Consider the following 20,107-nt stretch of genomic DNA (forward strand, 5'->3'; position numbering starts at 1 on the left):
CCCACCCCCAGCTAACTGCACATTCTCTTGCAGACCATTAGCTTCATGTATGAGGATAATGTTGTCACTGTTTGCTGGATCCAACAGGAAATCAGTCCTTCCCTTGTTTACCTAAACCGCTACACCAAAATAGGCTTCCTCTGCCAAATGAAGGAGATGAGGGAATGGAGGAAATGGAAAAAGGCACTTTGTACTCACAGAAGATACCCCCAACACATGTCCCTTTTGACTAGCAGGGTAGCTTGTGTATTGTGGGGAGGTGAGTACTGTAAATCAGCTCTGTCTGCTACCACTCATTTGTTTTGTAGCCTCTATTGTAAAAGTTTACGGTCTTTGGATTGTACTTTCTCATTCCTCCCCATCACCTCTCAACCTTTCTGACCCTAGTTTGAGTGCTGAGCCTTGGGAGGGTAATTGTAAAGCAGGTTGGTATCTGACTGGAGAAACAGACTGGGGTGGGCTGTCCCAAGGAATCTGTTCTGTGCATCCTTGGCCAGCTCTGGAGGGACGAGGGTGGAGTGAGTGCTATGTACTGAAGCTACAGAAGCACTGCTGGTCTGGTCTTTGTAGCAGTCCATAGTGAGCAAACTTTATTGGTATTCTAGAGACCTAGAAGGATCATCGGTGTGCATGTCATTGGAGAAAATGTCCAGACATGCCCACGACCACCCTGGGGACTTACATCACCTGAGCAGGAACGGAGCACAGCCACCTCACACACGGATGGTGGTCTTTCCCATGCTCGGTCCTTGACGAAGTGTTCCTTTTCACTTCTGCTTTCCCCAGTCTTCTTTCCCTAACTCTCCCAGACCTGTCTTCTTGTTCCTGCGGAGTGGCTTGATTGGCCAGCTTCCTCCCAATTGCAGAAGTTTGTTTAAGGTGAAGTGGCCTTGGTGAAATCTGAAGTTTAGGCTAACCCTGCGATGTGGGTGATTCTAAAAGAGACTGGACTGCCTGCCAGATGTGGAACATACTGTCGTCTCTTTTGGCAGAGATCCTGACAGACTGAGTTTATGTGACCTCAGCTGTCCTCTTGATCTCTTGCTACTCTGTCTTGCTACTTCTGTGAAACTTGCCTCCCACCCCAGTCCCAGTAATTAGAGATGCTGATCCATCTGGAAATGGAGGGAGGCCTGAGGGTTCAGAGGTATTAGAAACACTTCTGTGTGTGACAGAATGAAGGAGAGGCTTCAGAGGGTGAGACATGAGTTCTGAGTGGGGATAAGGTGAGGGACTGCAGTCACCAACTTCTCTGCCAGCTGTGACTTTGACATGGTTATTTTGCACAGAGCTTGTAACGGAGAACTGACTCCACTTCTTGTGTTCTTTGGTCCTCGGTCCTCTGCTCCTCCAAAATGTTTGCAAAGCAACACTTAGAGGGGGCCTTGGCCACAGTTCACCCCAAGGAACTTAGAGCTCCTGAAACTGGGAACCGTGCATCCGATTTTAAGATCGATTAAGTCCCTTAAGGAAGAGAAGGCTTAGCTGGCCAGAGCCACTTGGAGGAGGTCCAGAGCCATCCTGAGAGTGCTGCCATCCAGGTGGTGGTTGGCCATCAAAAGGCTTCCTGAGCAGGTTCTTGGTGCTCCTTGTCACTGGCCCCTTGTCCTGTGAGTCAGGGCTCTGTGACGGGCATGGCTCCAATAAGCTGAGGTATCTGGTGTGTAAGCAGAGCTGGGAGTGTGCAGCAGTGGCGTCAGATCAGGTTGTTCCTGAGTCGCTGTTCCTGCTCTAGGGAGAGCTCTGCATTGGGTCGGTAGGAATCTCCTGTGGGCCAAAGGGAAACAGCTTAGGTAGCCAAACCCCCCACAGCCCCTTTCCATCAGGGCAGTCATCGGCACAGACAGTCTACTGGGTGGAGAGGGCTGTGCTAGTTCTTGGCTCCCTCTCTGGGTTCATTCTGTGCCCTGGGGACTGGCCACCCTCCTTGCCTTGTCCCCTGGTTTCTACCTGGTAACTCAACAGCAGCAAGGGGTTGGGAGTGGAAGGAGAGGCCAGTCATGTCCTCTGCTGTGACTCTGCAGTGGCAGGGACTGTCTGTGACTGCAGCTCCAACCAGCGTCACCCTCCTCCATGGCACTAGCTGTCGCCTGGCTTGCAGATGCCCTTCCCCCTGCAAGCTCACGGGGACAGTGGTTTTCCATGCCTTTTATCACTGGGCTCTCCAGTGCTTTTGTCATGTAACTTGAGGTGCATTGCCGTGAGCCCTCACACTTGTGTAAGGACTCTAGTGGGCTCTGCCTTCTGGCATTGCTGGTCTGTTCTTCGTCACTGCCCCGGGTCCCTAGCAGTCTGCATATGGAGGCTCTCTGTGCGCACTCCCAATTCCTCTCCCATTCTTGTTCAGAGTCAGCAAAGGCTGCTGTTACCCAGATGGGAAGCTTAGATGCTCCCTCTCATTCTCCCCCGTTTGTTGGCAGAGCTACTTTTAAAACAAACGAGTCGAGGGATGTAGCTCAGTGATGGGGTGCCTGCCTAGCCCGTGGAGGGCTACTGTGTGAACTCAGGACCGCAGAAGAAATTTAAAAACAAACTTTGTTCCTTGACTGGAATTTGTCAGTGGTTCCTAGAAGCCCGTGGGAGGGAGGCATCAGTGTCGCTGAATCAGGACTCAAACCCCAGGGCCTTGGGATCCCCAGGATTGCCTTTCTGTCACAACACAGCTCCAGTAACCCCTCCCTGAAGAACACCTCAGTGACCTGGAAGCTCGTAGTCTGTTTCTATAAAAGAAAACTACCCAGGCAGAGTGAAACATGCCTGTCTCCAGGAGGCTGAGGCAGAGAGTGCCCCAAGTTCAAGGCCAGCTTGAACTGCATACCAGACTCTGTTTCAATCAAAAAAATTTAATTAAAAAATCTGTAGCTGGAGGGATGGCCCAGCAGTTCAGTGTGTGCACTGCTCTCGAGGGCCTGACTTTGGCTCCCAGCATGCACTGCAGGGCTTACAGTGTCCTGTAACTCCAGTTCCAGGGGCATCCAGTGCCTCGGGCTCCAGGGACACTTTACACCTGTGCACTTACCTTCCCACACACATAACTAAAAATAAACCTTTAAAAAATAGTAAAGGAGAAAGCCCTCAGGTTGAGGTTTCCTGCCTTGGGTTAGAGAGCAGGGGGTTCGTTTAGAAGGCAGGCACGTAGAATGCTCGTCTTCTGCAGCTCCCCCACTTCCAGAACCCCACTCCAATACCACTTCCTGATCTCTCATCCAGCTCCAGGCTTTTGCTTGCTCCCCATTCACTTGATACCCTTTCCGGGGACTCACCAGGTTAGGGGGATCTGTTTGTATGCCTCGACACCCTCGGCTGCACTGAGTTCCTGTATCCTGCTGTCAGACACATTGACAGGAAGGCCAGCTCGGCCCTGCACCTCACCCTTACACACACACCTGCAGGCACTGTTCAACTGTAAGATGGAGGGATGCTGTACAAAAGGCAGCTGCCTCCTTCCGCTGCCTCTTGGACACTGCAGTTCTCTCTGCCCTGTTTATAACTGGAGGTGATAGGACAGACCAAGGGGAACTTTTCCTGAGAAGGCAGTTCAGGAACACTACAGGAAAAGGGACAAGTATGGACAGGAAAGCATTTTTAAAAGGCATACACTACTACACCCAGCCAGAAAAAGAAAATCTTGATGTGGCTTGAGAGGACAGGAGAGATTCTAAGAGAATGGAAATTAATTCATAATGGAGTGTAGCTGCTGGGTGGTGAGGGTGCTGGTCTGACCAGTGTCCCCCCCATCCACAGCCATCTGTCCATACCTACAAGTCACACCCGGGTACCGGGTGTACCTTTAAAGTTCCCTCCTGTATAAGGCTGTTGTCACCATGGCTGAGTTACCTGTATGGCAGTTGTGCAGCCACACTCGCTGCCCGTCATACTTGCAGCGGCAGCGTAACATGTTGTTGGAGAAATCTGACTCTGCCACATCGTTGGTGGGGTTCACGACCACCTGCAGTGAAGGGGACAACCAAGTGGGCGGTGTGGTTTCCGAGTGAGCGGACATGTAGGGTTCTTTACACCTCACCTAGTATTTTACAAAGTGGCCTTTCTATGCCCTGATTTGCTGATCCTTAGTCACCCCAGGAAGTACACATCAGCGTGCCTTTTCACAGATGAAGACTAGGAATTGCCCAGTGTCCACTGACTAGGGACTCAAGCCCAGAGCTTTGGGATCCCTGTGAGGGCTCTTCCCCTACAACACAGCTTCTAAAAGGGATAGCGCTCCTGGATCCCATGGGAAATCACCTTCCTCTAACCCCAGAGCATCTGTAACTGCTGGAAATAGTCCTTACCTGGAAGATATAGTCCCCTGGCCGAACATCTGTGATATCCACCCACTGGCAATCGATGTCATGGCGGTACGTGTCCCAGCAACCTACAGCCACCCCCTGTTCCCCAAAGTTGGCACACGCATAACGCCGCTGCACTCCTATAAAGGAGAGTACACAGTTACCATGGCATCAAGAAGGCATTGTGACCGGGCACTGTGTGGTCCTTCATAGGCTTCAGCAGTTAGTCTTCAAACTGGCTTTACCAGCTCTGCTCTGCCCAGCACACGAGTTTGGGGCCTATGGTTCAGTTAAATGACTTGCCCAAATAGAGGGTTCATGCCGACTGAATTTGGCATGGGCAAACTACAAGGACAGTGATATTTTGGATGCACTAATAAAAGTCCCTGTTGGTCTAAGAAGTGTGGTGGGGATTCTAGCCCTCTGGTGCTGATTCTGTCCCCCAGCCCCCAGAAGGTCTGGTTCACCTGGTTACATCACTAAGGGATCAGACTGGGAGGTTCAAGTAGGAACACATTCCCTGCCCTCCAAGAACTGCTGGAAGTGTTAAGCCTCTTTAAGGTGGTACAGAGTGCTGGGGATTGAGAGGAAATGAGAGCTTTCCGCTGAAGGTTTCAGAAGGCAGAAATTGAAGTTTTTGAATTGTCCTTGAGTGCTATTGCCAAGCTAGACTCTTCAGGAGTATGGGCTGTTGACCAGGAAAGAGGATCTTGACCCCAAAGGTACTTGAGATCTGTTAAGAGTGCACCAGGAGGCTATGTGAATAGGAACCCACAAACCTGTGGGGCAGTTGGTGTCTTCTAGACAGAAGCTGGCCTTGTGCCCCTCGGCCACTTTGGAGCCATTGAGTGTGAGCAGGTCGTAATGGGTGAAGACTTCGATGCTGTGGTAGTGCCTGAGGAAGAAGCAGAGCGGTCAGCGCCACAGCAACAGGAGTGGGTCATCTGGAGAGGTTAGCAGGGAAGGTGGAGGTCCCGTCATTCCCCAAGGAGGGAAGTCGTAATAGCAGGGCAGTGCCCTTCTTCCCCAACTCAAGATTAGCCTGCTCACAGACTTCTTTGTGGCATTCCTGTCGGGCAGCAAGGCACGGCTGTCTCCTTTATTCAGGGAAAAGAGGTACAAACTGCCCCTGGCAGCCTTCAGAAGCCTGCGACCTTGGCTGCAGGGTCCAAGGCGGGGAGCATTAGCCCAGAGGTGGCCTCGTAGTGAAGAAGATGGGGAGAGAGTACTCCGTCAGCCTGGGACCAAATTGCTACCATATTTTCCAATCCAGTGGTAATGACAGCTCTGTGCATGCTACAGGAACAGGTGCTTATTAACTCAGGCAAGGCCAAGTCCCCAAATCGCTGCCCAGTCCTCTCAGCCTTCCTACACACAGCTATGTCTTGAGAGAAAATAGTACAATCCCTTCCACTCTCCTCTGTTACAGGCATTACCTCTCCTCTTTCTGGTGTGGAGCGTCCTTCTAAGAAAGGATGCTTATTATCTCCTTCTGTGCCAGACTGTTCCCTGCCATTCCTTTGAGGCTTTGCCTTGTTACTACAGGAACCTGCCAACCTTTCTGCAGAGCAAGCATCTTATTTTGGGTCTCCAGGTTTCCGGGGTCCCCACTTTACTTGGCTTCTGAAGACTGGGGCCACCTGAGGTCCAATGTGGAAGTTGTGTGTCATACCATGCTAGCAGAGATCACCTGCTGGCAATCGCATCTCTTTGGAATATTGCTCTGGGCAACCGGTCCCATAAGCACCATCCACGTGGTTACATCCAAGGAAGATGTGAGGGTGTGGGAGCAGGCAGATGCTCTAGGGATCCCCTTGTCTCCTAGGGTAAGGCCAGCCAGGTGGCTAGAAAGGCAGACTTAGCGGGACTTTACCTGAGGCCAGGGAAAACCATACTGTTTAGTCCCTGGACTCTGTTTTTGTCCCTCGCCCTCTAGAGCCAAGTGTGGGCAGGAACTAACCTGTGGCACTGGTGCCAAATCCAGCTGTGGCGTCCAGCCTTGGGACGGAAGTCGGCCCGGCCAAGGTTGTAGATCTGGGAGGAGAAGCGCAGCAAGCGCCGGTGTCCGTAGGGCCAGTCCATGTGGTCAGCAGACTTGGAGAGGCACTTTTCCTCGTGGGCACAGTACAGCATGCTGAGCGGACGATCCTCCAAGTAGGCCGTCTCTTGTACCAGCTGGGCGTTCATCACAAGGTCTGGAGCGGCTGGGGGGCAGGGGGCACGGTGGAAGGCACAGTGGGAGGGCAGCGAGTCTGCTCTCCAGTGTGAGCACAGACTCACTCGCCCCCGACTGCCGAAGGAGCGCAGGAACAAGGGCAGCTGAGTCAGAAGGTGTGAGTTCTAGTGCTAAGGAGAGCAACCCATCTCTGTGACCTGGAGCCGCTCCATTGTCATGGTTAAGGTTGCTGCTTTGGGGCCAGCACGCATTGCCTGAGTTTCTATACCGTTTACCAGCTCCGTGACTGCTTAATGCTTTTGTGTCTCATGTTCGCCATCTACAAGGTGGGAGTCATTGGTGGTATTAAATAGGTGGTATCTGTAATGTGCTTAGAACATTGTCCTGCAGTAAACAGGAAATGAAATGTAAGCTGTTACGTCTTTTTTAGTCTTACAAAGTGATTTCAAGTAGCTTAGAGGGTAAAAGCCTTTCAAAGGCTTTACTGATACCTCACTCGGTTGTTTCAGCCAAGTCCCTGGGCCTCAGTCTCTCAGTGTCTCTTGGGCTGGAGTGAGAGGACCAGATTGGAAAATGAAGGAGTTGATCCTGGAGCCTGACCCTCAACTGTGCTGTTCAGGCTGCCGAGGTGTGCTCTGTGCTCCCTCTAGGTGGGCCACTCTAGCCTAACCACTTCCACAGGTGTCCCCATGCATCGCGTTTCTCAGGCATCAGGGTATCTCCAGTGCCTCTCTGCATGCAAGAGTCCAGCCTGAGGTCAGCAAGATGGCTCAGCCAGTAAAAGTGCATGCTGTGCAAGCCGGGCGACCTGAGTTCAATCCTTGTATTCCAAGTGGAAGCAGAGAACTGACTCCCAGAAGTTACATACATACACACATGACAATAATAATTTTTAAAACTCCAGTGTGCCTCGTCTCACTAGTCAGCTCAGCCTCTTCCCTCACCTTTAGGGGGCTCTCTTCTGAGGCTCTGCTGTCCTTCAGGTGTCAATACTGGTGTGGAGTAAGTCATTGCTGTTACCATGTAAACTCAAAGGAGAAAAGCAGCCTTTCTCACGGGTTTGGGGTTAGGTATCGGGGCAGAGGCACCTGGGGTGAGGCTCTGTGCTGAGTAGAGTGGATGGGAACACTGGCTTGTTTCTCTGGCTGGGCTTGGAGTGCTATGCCACACGGTGCCCATGGTGTCACTACGCATGCCATGCGCTTGAAAGTCCTGTGGCTTATGTTGGAGAAAGCCGGAGACGGCCACTGGCAGACCTGAGCTCCTGAAGGAAAGGAGTGCTTTCAGAGGGAGTGAGGGGAAAGCAAACAGAAAGATGTGAGAAAAGCCAGGGGCAGGGGGTGAGTACAAGCTGCTGGTCCTCCTGCCCAGCGCTTAGCACCAGATGTGCTCACGAGGACAGCTGCCCTGGAGGTAGTTAAAGGGACAGTCCAAGGTGGCCAAGCAGGGGGACTGAGAGCAGGTAACCAGCATGCTGTGAGGCCTGGGTGTAGAGGGCGCCACTGGCATCCCGTCTCTTTCAGGGGACGGTGAGAAGGGTGGGCCCAGGGCTCTCCCAAGGGTGCTACACAGAGGGCTCACTGACGGTTAGGATGTCTTGGGGCTGGAGCGTGGCTGGGAAGAAGGTCAAGTGGCCTCCGGGGTTGGTGCCAGCCTGCAGCCTTTGGACTGGATGTAATTATCTTGGCTCTGGCCTTGTCGGTCAGTGTCAAACAGATGCTGCTATCCTGAGAATCTGGGTCTGTGGGGCAAACTCTTGCCACAGAGTGGTCTTGTCCTCAAGCCTGCTGGGTAAACGCCACAGCTGGGAAGGGAACCCGCAGCTCGGCCTTAGGCTCTGGTGTCCCTCACATTTGTGTATCCTCTACAGTGTATTTCAAAGTATTTCCTACAAACAACAGTAAATTCACTTTATGTTGTAACTGGGCGCACACACAGTTCCTAGAAAAACCATTACCCTTCCTAAATGGAATGGACTGCCACGTTTTCTGTTCGGTTTCACTCTTCTGAAAATGTTGTTCACAATCCCCAGTGAAAAGCCCTCTGTTAGCTTCTTGTGCTCTTATGTTTTCTCAATTTTCATTCTCACAGAAGCTCCATGAGGGAGGGGGCAGGCAGGGCAGGCCCTGCATCTGGATAGGCCAGATGGCTCAGCTGCACAGCTGGAGACTGGAGGCACTGCTGTGTCCACTCCTGACCCTGTCACCCACTGGTCCCATTACTCACTGTTCATGCAGGCGACTCCAGCCGAGAAGCGCCCCGGGCCGTGGGAGCAGTGCACAGGCCCGTGTCTCTGACACTGCTGAAGGGCTAGCTCTGTGCCCGAGCAGCGAACTCCGCTCATCACCACCTCTTTAGCCTCTGGTGTCCCCTGCCAGTACCAGGTGTCCTAGGAAGACAGCCAGGCAGCATCGTCCCGTCAAGTCATTCGGATGCCTCCATCACGCCATCCCCACCCGACGATAGTCCAGCATAGGCCTTGAAATCTGTACTCATGAGAACCCTACCTCATGGGCAATCAAACATATCACATCTATCACATCTGGCCCCCTCTGATGTTAAAAGTTTATGTCATTGGGGCAGTTTCCTGTTGCCTGTGGCACTGTCCCGTCCATCTCCAAGAAGGCAGCTCTGCTGTTGGGGCAGGACAAGTCTGACCTCTCACTCCCACTAGTGTGTCCCCATTCCCAGCTGCTTCTCACACCCCAACCAGGGCAGAGCCCAGGCCTCTGAGTAAAGTCTGCCCTTGCCTCGCCCAGCAGGCCGTTGGCTACAGTGATTCTGCCTCTTCATCCTTTACCCTTGAACTGTGGCCCTCTCCCTGGAGAGCAACCCTGGCCCCTCATTTCCTCAACTGGGTCAAACTTTTGCTGGCCACAGGCCTTTCCACGGCCTGTTTATGCTTCTTCCCTCTTATCTGGCTAACTGCCATTCATGATTCCCACAGATGAAGACAGATTGCAGGCCATCTGAGCAGCCTTCCCTCAGCTGTGCCCTTGTCTGTCACACCATCCCCAACGCCCACTCTGTACCAACCCATAGCCTCACTCAGTGAGTAACTGCTGAATGAAGGAGGCTGGCAGCTCTGGCAGACATTTAGTCCTGCCGGCCCAGGAGGCTGAGGCTTCACAGAAGGAGCCAGACTGGGACCTACCTGGATCGCGAAGTTGGCATATCCCAGACCAAGTTGTCGGCAGGTCACCATGGCTTCCATGAGCCCCCAGTGGTCACTGCATACGGTCCCCCAGCGTGGGACGCCATTCACCTCCACCTGCACCTCCACCACTCCCTCTTCGGGGTTGCGCCCACCAGCCAAGCGCACCTATAACCGTCAGAGGTGTGTAAAGGGAGAAGCCAGGAGAGCCAGCTGGGAAGCCTGCCAGAGAAGTGTGCTATGATCTGCCCCAGACACCACCACCGCCCGTCTCCTGTGTCGTGGGCTTAGTTCATCAGCCAGTGTGTGATGTCCATGCATGCTAAGAAATCTCACTGACAGTGCCTGTGGCAGGGACTTCTGCCCTGGACCATGCCTTCCTCTTACTTAACATCTCCCACCATCAGAGATGACTCACTTTGCCGAGGGCACCTGTATCTGCCACCTTGTTGACTGTCAACCCGTTAGAGAGTTAACACCATTTTCCGAGACATCAGCCGTTTGCCCACAGTCCCAGGGCCGCTCCCCAGCACTTCTCTCTGGTGGCCCTGGCTTGATGCACCCCCTTTCTCAACTTGCTCAGGACCTGGGAGTGTGGGCCAATGTATATACCAGCAAGGCCCCACGTCCCTCTGCCGTCTGTGGGACTCGATGTGGGGCCCAGTGACAGAAGGGAGTTCTTCAGGCCAGCCCCAAGGGCACCTGGACCACCCTGGCAGAAACAGTAGCTGTTCTTCTGAACCCCTCCTCCTGGCTCCAGGTTGTGCCCAGGGGCTCCCCAGACCCTGCCTGAGGACATACTCAGACTTAGACCCACCTGATTTTGGAAGCCCATGTCAGGGATGTTGCACCTGACAGCAGCGTCATTTGCATGTTGACAACCAGTCTGTGACCCTTCCAGGGCAAGGCAGTCACTGAGGGTCTGCTCGTACCCCCTGCAGCGTACCTCACTCAGGTGGATGGGTCCTAAGCCTGCAGGGAAGACCGTACTGTGTGAGGCTCCTCCGTAAACCACACCTATGACTTGCCCTCCCTGGAGAGTGAACTTTCTGTTCCGGGCTGCCAAGAGAGCCCGTGGCACATCTGGACCGTCCTGCACACCCCGTACCTCCTTGCTCACCTTGGCCCAGCTGGGCCCCAAAAAGGGCCTCGCGGGCAGAGCCAAAGCCGAGCTGACGACACACGACGCTGGCTGAGATGAGGTTCCACCTGTGGTCACAGACTGTGCCCCACTGCCGGTTCAGGAGCACTTCCACACGGCCCTCACCCACCTGAGCCCCAGAGCGCAGGCGCACCTTCAGCTCCTGCTAAAGAGGAGAGAGCTGGGCTTCAGGAAGGGCAGTCAGGGTCAGAGCCCCCAGGACGGAGCTTCGGGGTGCGACTCCTGCAAGCTTCAAGGCCAGAGCCAAGGCCTTTGACTTCCCACAACTATCCTTTTCTCAACCTCTGCTTCTTCAGTGACATGGTGGGGAGGGGGTCCCTACTTTTTTTTGAGGGGGAGTGTGTCTTTTTGAGACAGGGTTTCTCTGTGTAGCTTTGGCTGTCCTGGGACTCACAGAGATCCGCCTGCCTCTGCCTCCCGAGTGCTGGGATTAATGACGTGTGCCACCACTGCCTGGCTCTCACCTACTTTTTTTAACAAAAGGCCAGGCTCAGATTCAATACCTTCACCCTCAATGGGCTACAGCTACAATTTAATTACTGTTTTCACAGTTGCCTCCTATCCATGGTAAGTGATGGGTGGGATGATAAATGATCTCCTTAAACAGCAACAACAAAAACCCAAGGTCCTTTCATTCTGTGAGGCCAGGTCTTCCTACCAGTATGGTTCCTCTCTCCTCTACCCACTGGGCAGCGGAGAGAGGTCCACTGAGAAGGACCCCCACCTTCAGGTTGCTGAGTACTCTGGGACTCACCTCTGCACGGGACTCCTTGTGCCTGGGCTTCGGCTTCTGGGGGTGAAAGTGGGGCCCTGCCACACAGCTGACCACAGCGTGCATGCCCCCTGGACAGGCTGGCCGAAGCTTGCCCCTTCCTGGAGCCACCTGTACCTGGCACTTGGCCAAGTGGGGCTCTGTCCCCAGACAGTCAACCCGATGAATCCAGAAGGAATTCTTTTTTGTCAGACTGTTCAGCCTGGAAGACAAGGAAATATGGGTGGTGGGCTTGAATGGGGATGTGGGAGCTCAGGGGAGAAAGAGGGAGGAAAAGAAAAGGGGACCAGGGGAGGAGGGGGAAGCCTTCCATGCCAAACCCCAGACTGCCCTCTAAAATACCACTCCTCACCTAGACTTGGGGTCCTTCATCTTCAGATTCCAGACTTTTCTGTGGTAGAAAAAACAGATAGGGTGGAGGGATGCGGGAATCGCCTGGTGGCGCATGCCTTTAATCCCAGCACTTGGGAGGCAGAGGCAGGGGGATCTCTGTGAGTTCGAGGCCATCCTGGGCTACCAAGTGAGTCCCAGGAAAGGCGCAAAGCTACACAGAGAAACCCTGTCTCAAAAAAAAAAAAAAAAAAAAAAAAAAAAAAGAATCGCCTGCCCCGATCCCTCAGTTCTGAGTTTATAGCAGACTTCATATCATAGACTCGTAGACTCTTCCCCAGACCTTCTCTTCCCCTCCCCCTCCCTCCTTTTCTTTCCCTCTCTGTTTCTCCCTCTAAAGTCTCCACTGTGGTGGGGCTGCCACGGAATAAACAACTCATTCTTGCCGCTCCCAGTCCAGATGAAGGGATCCTTTAGGGGGTCTCTGAGAGAAGGCACCTGGAAAACATCCCCTGGGAACAGTGGCAGCTGAGAGCCTTGTTGGGGGGTTGGGGCAGGGTAACCAGGCAGGCTGTAACCAGAGCTGCTGCTCTGCTGAAGGGTGGTAAGTCCACAGGGCCTGATTTGCAGTTACTAGGTGGTGGGGAGCCAGGGGGCCATGTCCCCATCGTCCCCAAGGATGGGGTCGTACGGCTGCTCACCATGCTTTTTATTCAGAACCAGGCTGCTGTAAGCCAGAAGCAAGGGACTTGGAACTGCCTATAGATGAAGCGTGGCAACCCGTAGGGGTGGGGCAGACTAGATTACGCGGAGGCCCCTAGGGAGAGTCCTCTTGCGGGTGTCATTGACACAGCTGTGGGACTGGGGTGGTGGGGGCGGCTGTCTGTGGAGCTGACGCAATCTTCTCTGACAGTTTGGCCGCATTTCTGACAGAGTATTTTTATGTCTCCTTTACACAGATTCCCCACCCCAGGCCTTGCTTGCATGCAACCCAGTTATAGTCTGGCTTGGAACAGAGCAGGAGTTCCCTGGACAGCACAGAGTTCCCCACAAAGGGTAGTTGAGGGCCATGTGTACCCCAATCAGAGCTAGTTCCTGATGGAGCCAAGACCAGGATGCATTCTGTCTACACTTGCGGGCAATGATGTAAGGACCTTCAGTTAAATCCTTGTAACAAGGGACACAAAGTTTTTCATCCAATCGCTTTCATTGTGTACCACAGTCGGTTCTTTCCATTGGGTGGGCAAGCATGAAGTTTACTTTCTGACCACGTCTAGATGATTCTCGGGACCTTGAAGTTCCTTGCTTACCCTTAGGGTTCTTGAGAGATCCATAACTCAGCAAGTCCAGGAGATTGTCCCCAGTTGGTCTGCTTTCCTCCGTTCCCAACATGTGAGGACTGCGCTACCACAGACCTCCACCCCATCAATGTGTCCCTCCAGAGTCTCACTGAACCCTTCAAGGTTCGCACCACTCACACTCGAACACACAGGCCCAGCCCCTTCCTACCTGTAGTAGTGGCTGTTGACAGGTACCTGGCTGGGAAAGCCCAGCATCCCGCACACAACCCGGCTGTTGTTCATGGTCCAGCCCTGGTCACACACCTGCCTCCAGTGGCCCTCGTAACGCACCTCCACAGCCCCCTCGGTCACGGGGCTGTGCCTTTTGGCACTGGCGAGGATGGGTTTGAGCCGTACCTCTTCCAGCCGCCGGCCCTGCAAGGCACGGAGTCACCTTACCATAGGCCATGTCCCCAGGGTCCTGGGTCTCCTCTAGGCCACTGCAGATCTTCCTGAGAAAGCCAGGCTCAGAGCCATCCTCCTGCCCCCTCGTTGGTAGGCCCAGAGAACTGGAGGCATTTGCTGAAGACTGCAGGGGAAGGGTGAGCCAAGATCTTGGTTTGTCTAGATCTAACTGGGGTCAGGAAAGGAGCCCTCGGATGATGGGGATGTTCGGTGGGCGTGGAGGGGTCTTCTTTGTGCCCCCCAGAAAAGAGTTGAAATGGGCAAGAACAGTTGCTTGAGATCAGCCGCTGTATCCTGTGGACCCACCACCCTAGCTCCGATGGACTTAAACCCGTGTGGAGCCCTGCATGGTGGCCCGTTGCAGATCCAGGGTGCCAGGGCCAGCTAGCTGTCCTCAGGCAGAGGCTGCCTGGCATCAGAGGGTGGGGGCCCGCTCCCAGCCCTGCCCATTACTGTTGTTTGGCTTGAGCTGTTTTTAGCTTGGGGTTGTTTGTGCTGGGAAGAGGCAGCAATTGTGGCCAAGCCTTGTGGGTGAAGCAGTCCCCTTGCCCCATGTCCACCTCCTTCTCGGGGAACAGCTTCTGAGGTCCCACCAGGCCTAGCGTCTGGTCCCTCGACTGGTTCTACATTAAGCGAGGGTCGGGATGGCTCAGCCCGAGTGCTACTCATTCCTTCTCCTTCCTCCAGGCTCACCCTGCAGGAGGCTTTCTGCCCTGTCCAGGCCTCAGCTCAGGACAGGACCTGTGCAGCCTCTCACCTGGGGCCCGAGGGCATTGGAGACCTTCTCAGAGTAGTAGCCACGCTGGCGCTGTGGGTGGCATACCACCCCAACATCTTCTGAGTGTCTGCAGTCACTGACACCCCAGCCGTTAGATCCACACTGGTCCAGGGTGTTCTCGGTGCCCAAACAACGCACATTGTCCAGCCAGATGGGGCCTGTGGGGGAGGGGAGATGAGCTCAAGGATGAGGAGAGAGAGACGGCCTTCTCCTGGGTGGGACCCTACACTATCAAGCACAGAGGAGCAAGGGAGGACAGGGAGTTGGTTCTCTGGGGAGTCTCGAGGGTAGGGGCAGGGGCTCTTAGTATCCACACCCCTGCCCACCTGCGTCCTCTTGGAGCCAGGTCCACAGAAACTGTTTCTGGCTACACAGGTAGATCTAGCGATCAGACCTACCTGTCCATCTGTCTACCCTCTATCCATCAGTCATTTCCTAAGTACCCACCGTGTGCAAATCACCATGCTCAGAGAAGTTAGATTAGTGATGGTGATGCTGGTGATCTCCTTCCAAGAGAGAATGGGAAGGTCAGAGCAGAAGTCACCTGCAGCTACACTCAGGAAGGGTCTTCAAGAGGCCATTTGAACTGGTCATGAAAGGTTGGATGGGCTTTTAGAAAGTTCTGTTGGGGCCTCAGGGAGCCTAGTTCTAAGAGAAAAAAAAAGCTGGCTCCCATCTCTGCATCCTCTGGGGCAGTGCGTCGCAGTCACTCACCCTCCCCTTGGCCGTACTTGGCACTGTGTGCCCAGGTCAAGGCTGACTCAAAGCCCAGTTGTCGGCAGGCTACAGTAGCCTCCTGGAGCGCGAAGTCGTCATCACACACAGTGCCCCACTGGCCCTGGTGCAGCACCTCCAGGCGCCTTCCTCTGGCCTGTTCGCTGGACCCACCAGCCTGAGCTTCTTGGTGCCTGAGGACTGCAGCCTGCAGGGAGGGGCCTGGTCCAGCAGCAGCAGCAGCAGGAACAGAGAGAAGGTGGCTGGTGGGGGCCACATCACGGTGACTTCAGGAGACCTGGGGAAGGAATGGACAGGGATCACCACCTCCACCCCACCTCGGCTCCTCAACAGTGTGTAGGCAGGAAGAGGGGTCTGCTCACCAAGTGCTGTCCCTGGAGCCTCCCGGAGTACCCTCAGGTCAGAAACACCTGCCTAGTGGTAACACACTCGTCGGCCATCTGATGTTAAAGGATAAAATGCTGCTCCCCAACCCGCAAAAAGGTGCATGGAATGCTGGAGTGGGAAGGGACAACTTTCACTGCTGTGTGGCCTGGCCAAGTCTCTTAAATTCCAGGCTCCAGTTTCCTATTTCCAAGGTGAGGAGGTTGAGCCAAATACCATCTGCTGTCTCCTCTGGCCTGGGTGGCCTATCCGTTCAGCCACAGCCCAGGCCCACGCCGCTGTATGGCTCGTGCATCGGTTACACTCTTGGGAGGGACTTTGCTTTGGTCCACTTGTTCAGCCAGGTGTAGGGACGTGAAGGAAGCATTATATACCCTCATCTTCACTACACCCAGAAGGGGAGTGGGGGAGGCTCTTAAAGAAGAGATGTGTAATCTGGGCAGGGTGGCTCCCGCCTATAATCACAGCCCTTGGGGGATAGAGGCAGGAGGATCAAGTGTTCAAGGTCAGCCTCAGTTACGTGATGAGTTCAAGACCAGCCTGGGCCACATGAGATCCTAACTAACCAAACGACAAAAGAAACATAAAAAAGAGAAGGGACTACTGAACCTGGGTCTTGTTGGATGTATGAGTTCTCCCAGGCTGGAAAGGGGGCAGTCCAGCTTAGAGAGGTCAGGGTGGGCAAAAGAAGAAAGAGGAAAAGAAGTAATGCAGGAACAAAGTGCAGGTACCCATCCCTGCTTGAGATTTGAAAGGAAAGGGGAGAGGGAGGCAGGTCCCAGATGATCAAGGGTCCTGTGTGCCTAGCAGCGCATGTTCCCTTCATCTTGTCAGAAATGAGGAACCCTGGGAGGGTTCAGACAGGGACACATACATTAGAGGGAGGGCCAAGCTGGGCCCCTTAGCGTTTTAGCAGCCTTAGTCCTGAGACTGGAGGGCAGGGCAGGGCACAGAGATGAACCATGTCTGAACAGTTACTAGAGTCTTCTGGGGCCGCTTGCTGCTTAGTTTCCTCCACCCTGGCTCTGGAGGTCACTATAGGAATGGAGGGAGAAGATTGACACTCTGCTAATGCTTGTGTCTTCTGAGTCACACACACACACACACACACACACACACACACACACACACACACACACGATCTTGCTTATACAGTTAGAGCTAGCCTTGAGTTTGGGACCCTCTTGCCTCTGCCTCCCGACTCCCGGGATTCCAGGATGTGCCCGTACAGCTGACCTCTTGGGGATTATCAGTTAGGACAGGTGTTGAGACGCAGAAGCGAAGACATTAAACACTACTCCTTACCCTCACCACACACAGAGAAGGAGAACTGGGAAAGCCTCTAAAGGTGGGCAGGTCAACCAGGAATCGGAATGTGTAATCCCAGCACTTGGGAGCTGAGACAGGGAGGTCAAGAACTGAAGGACAGCCTTAGCTACCTGGCAACCCTGCTCATGGGGGAACTCATCAGCCGGTGTAGAGAAGGTCTCAGTCCCTGCTACTCCAGTCCCCAAGGTTGGTGTCCAGCTGAGAGTCACTCCTTATTCCTCCAGGACCCAGCACTGCCCTGAACCCCATGGCCTTGATGAATGCAAGGCTGGATGGTAGGGAATAGACATACACCAGATGGCCTTGAGAAATGAGACTCCGCGGCAGTGAGGACTTCCTGTTGTATCCCCAGTGCCCAGAATGGTGCCAGATGTGAAGGAGGCACTCCAAACCCCCTATGGTTGCCTGTGTGGGAGGCGCCATGGCATGGGGCTTGAGACGGGGGAGTCAGACTGCATGGGTTCAAATTGCACCTCCCCACAAGTCTAGGTCATGTGAGGCAACTTTGCACCTCAGTATCTCCCTTCTGTAAAATGGGGGCGACAGTGACATCTGCATGTACCAGACCGATAGGACTGTCCACTGGATGGACACAGCCAGTCCCTTAGAAGAGCAGCTTGCTGCAGCGGACCATCAATACCACCACAGCAGCTCGACAGAACTGCTGGTCTCCACCTGTCCAACTGTGGGTCCGAGACTCGCCCCGTCCCTTCCACCTACACTGTGAAGTCAGACTCCCTCCCCCACACTGAGGCCAGGCCCCTGCCATCTTCCACTGGCCCTGCTGCTCTCTTCCAGATGACAGTAATGACCTGGTGTCACTCCAACTCAGGGGCCCCCGGGGGCTTCTGGCTGGCCGTCACCAGAATGCTCTCTGCTGCTTCCCCCTGGCCCTTTCTCTCCTCTGTGCTCCTCTGAGGAGGGGGGCACCAGGGTTGGAGCCACACCAAAGTCACCCCAGAGAGCATTCCCTCTCCACAGAGGGGGCACAGGGGTCACGGGGTCTGAGTTGAGAGATGAGTCTACACTGCTTCCGATAGGAGTCAGGGAACTCCTGACTACCATCAGTGACCGTGTCGAGTCCAGGTTTCTCAGTGCACACCTGTAAAGTGAGAACTGGTCCTAGAGTGTAACACGCTGTTGGGGTCTCCGATGGATGGGCTGGGCTGTTCTGCTTTGGGGCTTGTGGCTATGGTCCACACAGCATGGAGGAGGTCTCCCCAGAAGGCACAAGACAGGGATCTTCTGCTGCAAGATCCTGGGCTCTAAGCCAGGGCAGTGCCCTTCCTTTCCAGCTACCAGGAGGCAGACCCTAGGAGGGGTTCCCTCCCATACTTCCCACCCACTCCGGGATCCCATAACTTTTACTCACGCCGAACTCTTCGCATCATTCCCAAAACAGAGCCTTCACTCCAAGGCTCAAGTGTTTGCTCCTATTGCTCATTCTACTCAGGCTATTAAGACTCCTACACACACTTCAACACCCTGTTCAAGTGCTACTTCCTCCAGTAAGGCCTCCCCGGGGTCCTACCTTCCTATTTGTTTCTGCAGAACTGAATGCAGGAGGAGGGCTGGGCTGAGAATGAGCCCTTGGAGAAGGAAGCAGTCCCTTTTCTCGAGGGAAGAAGGGACTATCTGGGGGGTGGAGGGGGGATAGGATAGCAATGCCCGTTAGAAACATGTCTGAAGAGGCATCTCCATTTCACAGATGGAAAGGTCAGGCACAGAGAAATGAAACAGCTGGAGTGGCCAGGATTCAAACAGGCCATTTGGCTAGAGGTTCGGCTCTCAAAACCGCAAAGAGTGAAGGATGCTGGGGGGCGGGGGGTGGGCTGGGTTGGTGAATGGAACAGCAGCTTGTTGCTGGTTGTGACTCAGGCTGAAGTGTGAGGGCGCTGGTGTAGGTACCAGCCCTGCCTGCTGCCAAGGGGCAGATCCAGGACCCTGGCAGCTCCAGGCTGAGCACCTGTGCCGGTAGGTAGGAAGGGCTAGAAAAGGATGATTGCCCCAAGGATTACAAGAACGCAGGGAAACTGCGCTGGGGCCCCAGCTGTGGGTCGCTGATAGCTTTGTAGCTCTCTGAGGCTTGCTCTAGGTCCTGCACCCTCATGACATCATTGCCGTGGGAAAAGCAGAGCCTGAAAATGGGCCGCCACCTGTACGGGGCTGGGGAAGGTGGAGTTTAAAGTCCTCTGCCTCCATTCCCTCTTCCACCTCATCTCCAGAAGTCAGCTCTGGGTGGGCAATTGGGGGAGCCCAGCTCTGCCCTCGTGCTTAATAACCCAAATCACAGGAGTGACATCTGGTCCTGTTTTACCCTGTCCCTAGCATTCCTGGAGGGTGAGAAATGGTTTTGCACAGTGTGCTCAGAAACCTAACACACATACTTCCTCGGGCCGGGGCGCACCACCCAGGCAGCCTTGGAACCAACTCCCCCAACTTGGACACTTGTCCAGCGGGAAGCAGGTTGTGACCCACGGGGGCAAGGCCGACGTGTCCATGGGGTCCCCCCATCCCTCGTAGCCCCTCGGAACTCCCAGAGGCCTGCCCACCCGCGAGAGACAGAAGGACAGACAGCAAGAGGCAAGCCGGGGAAATCGCGTCAAGCTGGAGCTCACCGGCTGGATCCGGAGGTTGGGGCTGGGCCGGCGCCACAGCCGCGCAGCGCTAACGGGCCTCTCGGGGCGCCCTGGGGGCTTTTTATCCGCCAGCCTCCCGCCCCCAGTCGGGGCCTTCCCCGGGGAGGCCGCAGGCCCCGCCCCGGGCGCGCCTGTGTGCACGGGTGCCCCGCCCGCCCGGCCATCAGCCAGGCGCGCAGCTCGGGACAGGGCCAAGCCGGGAAGTCCCGGGCGCTGCGGGGAGCGCGGGGGCTGATGGAGTCCCGGGAGAGGCGCTGTGGGGGCGATGATCGGGTCTGCGAGTCCCGATGCAAGCGCGGTCTCCTCCTCTGTCTAACGGGAGATCAAGGCTGTGTCCCACTGACCTCGTGGCACAGAGCGTCCTGCAGTCTTAGGTCTGGATCCTGGATTCCATGGGCTGCTTACGCAGGACAATTCAGGCGCCCTTTTGGGGTGAGGGCCCTGATCAGTGATAGGGTACAGCCTGCGACCTGGTCTCCAAGGGTTACTGAATGCAGCCTGAGAGCAAAGCTGTACTCTGCTCATTGTGAAGTTCTGTCCCAGGAGATAGGACTTGCTTCCCAGAGTCATAAACCGCACCAGGGAGAACTTAAGACTTGGCCCTTGTCAGGCTT

The 20,107-nt window shown here is 54.7% G+C and overlaps 1 protein-coding gene across 1 annotated transcript; it reads right to left on the minus strand.

The window, feature by feature from the left end:
* Positions 1-296: 296 nt before the first annotated feature.
* On the minus strand, positions 297-19,808 carry Loxl4 (lysyl oxidase like 4). The gene is given in 16 exon segments (XM_028888843.2): positions 297-1,767; positions 3,838-3,949; positions 4,293-4,429; positions 5,069-5,184; positions 6,250-6,493; positions 8,692-8,854; positions 9,620-9,787; positions 10,437-10,591; positions 10,740-10,926; positions 11,536-11,755; positions 11,906-11,944; positions 13,393-13,598; positions 14,386-14,564; positions 15,121-15,264; positions 15,267-15,418; positions 19,473-19,808. Coding segments are annotated over 16 exon segments (2,478 nt in total). The 5' UTR covers positions 19,658-19,808; the 3' UTR covers positions 297-1,696.
* Between the last annotated feature and the right edge of the window lie 299 nt (positions 19,809-20,107).

This window comes from Peromyscus leucopus, chromosome 1 (genome assembly GCF_004664715.2).
Source record: "Peromyscus leucopus breed LL Stock chromosome 1, UCI_PerLeu_2.1, whole genome shotgun sequence".
Lineage (NCBI taxonomy): Eukaryota > Metazoa > Chordata > Mammalia > Rodentia > Cricetidae > Peromyscus > Peromyscus leucopus.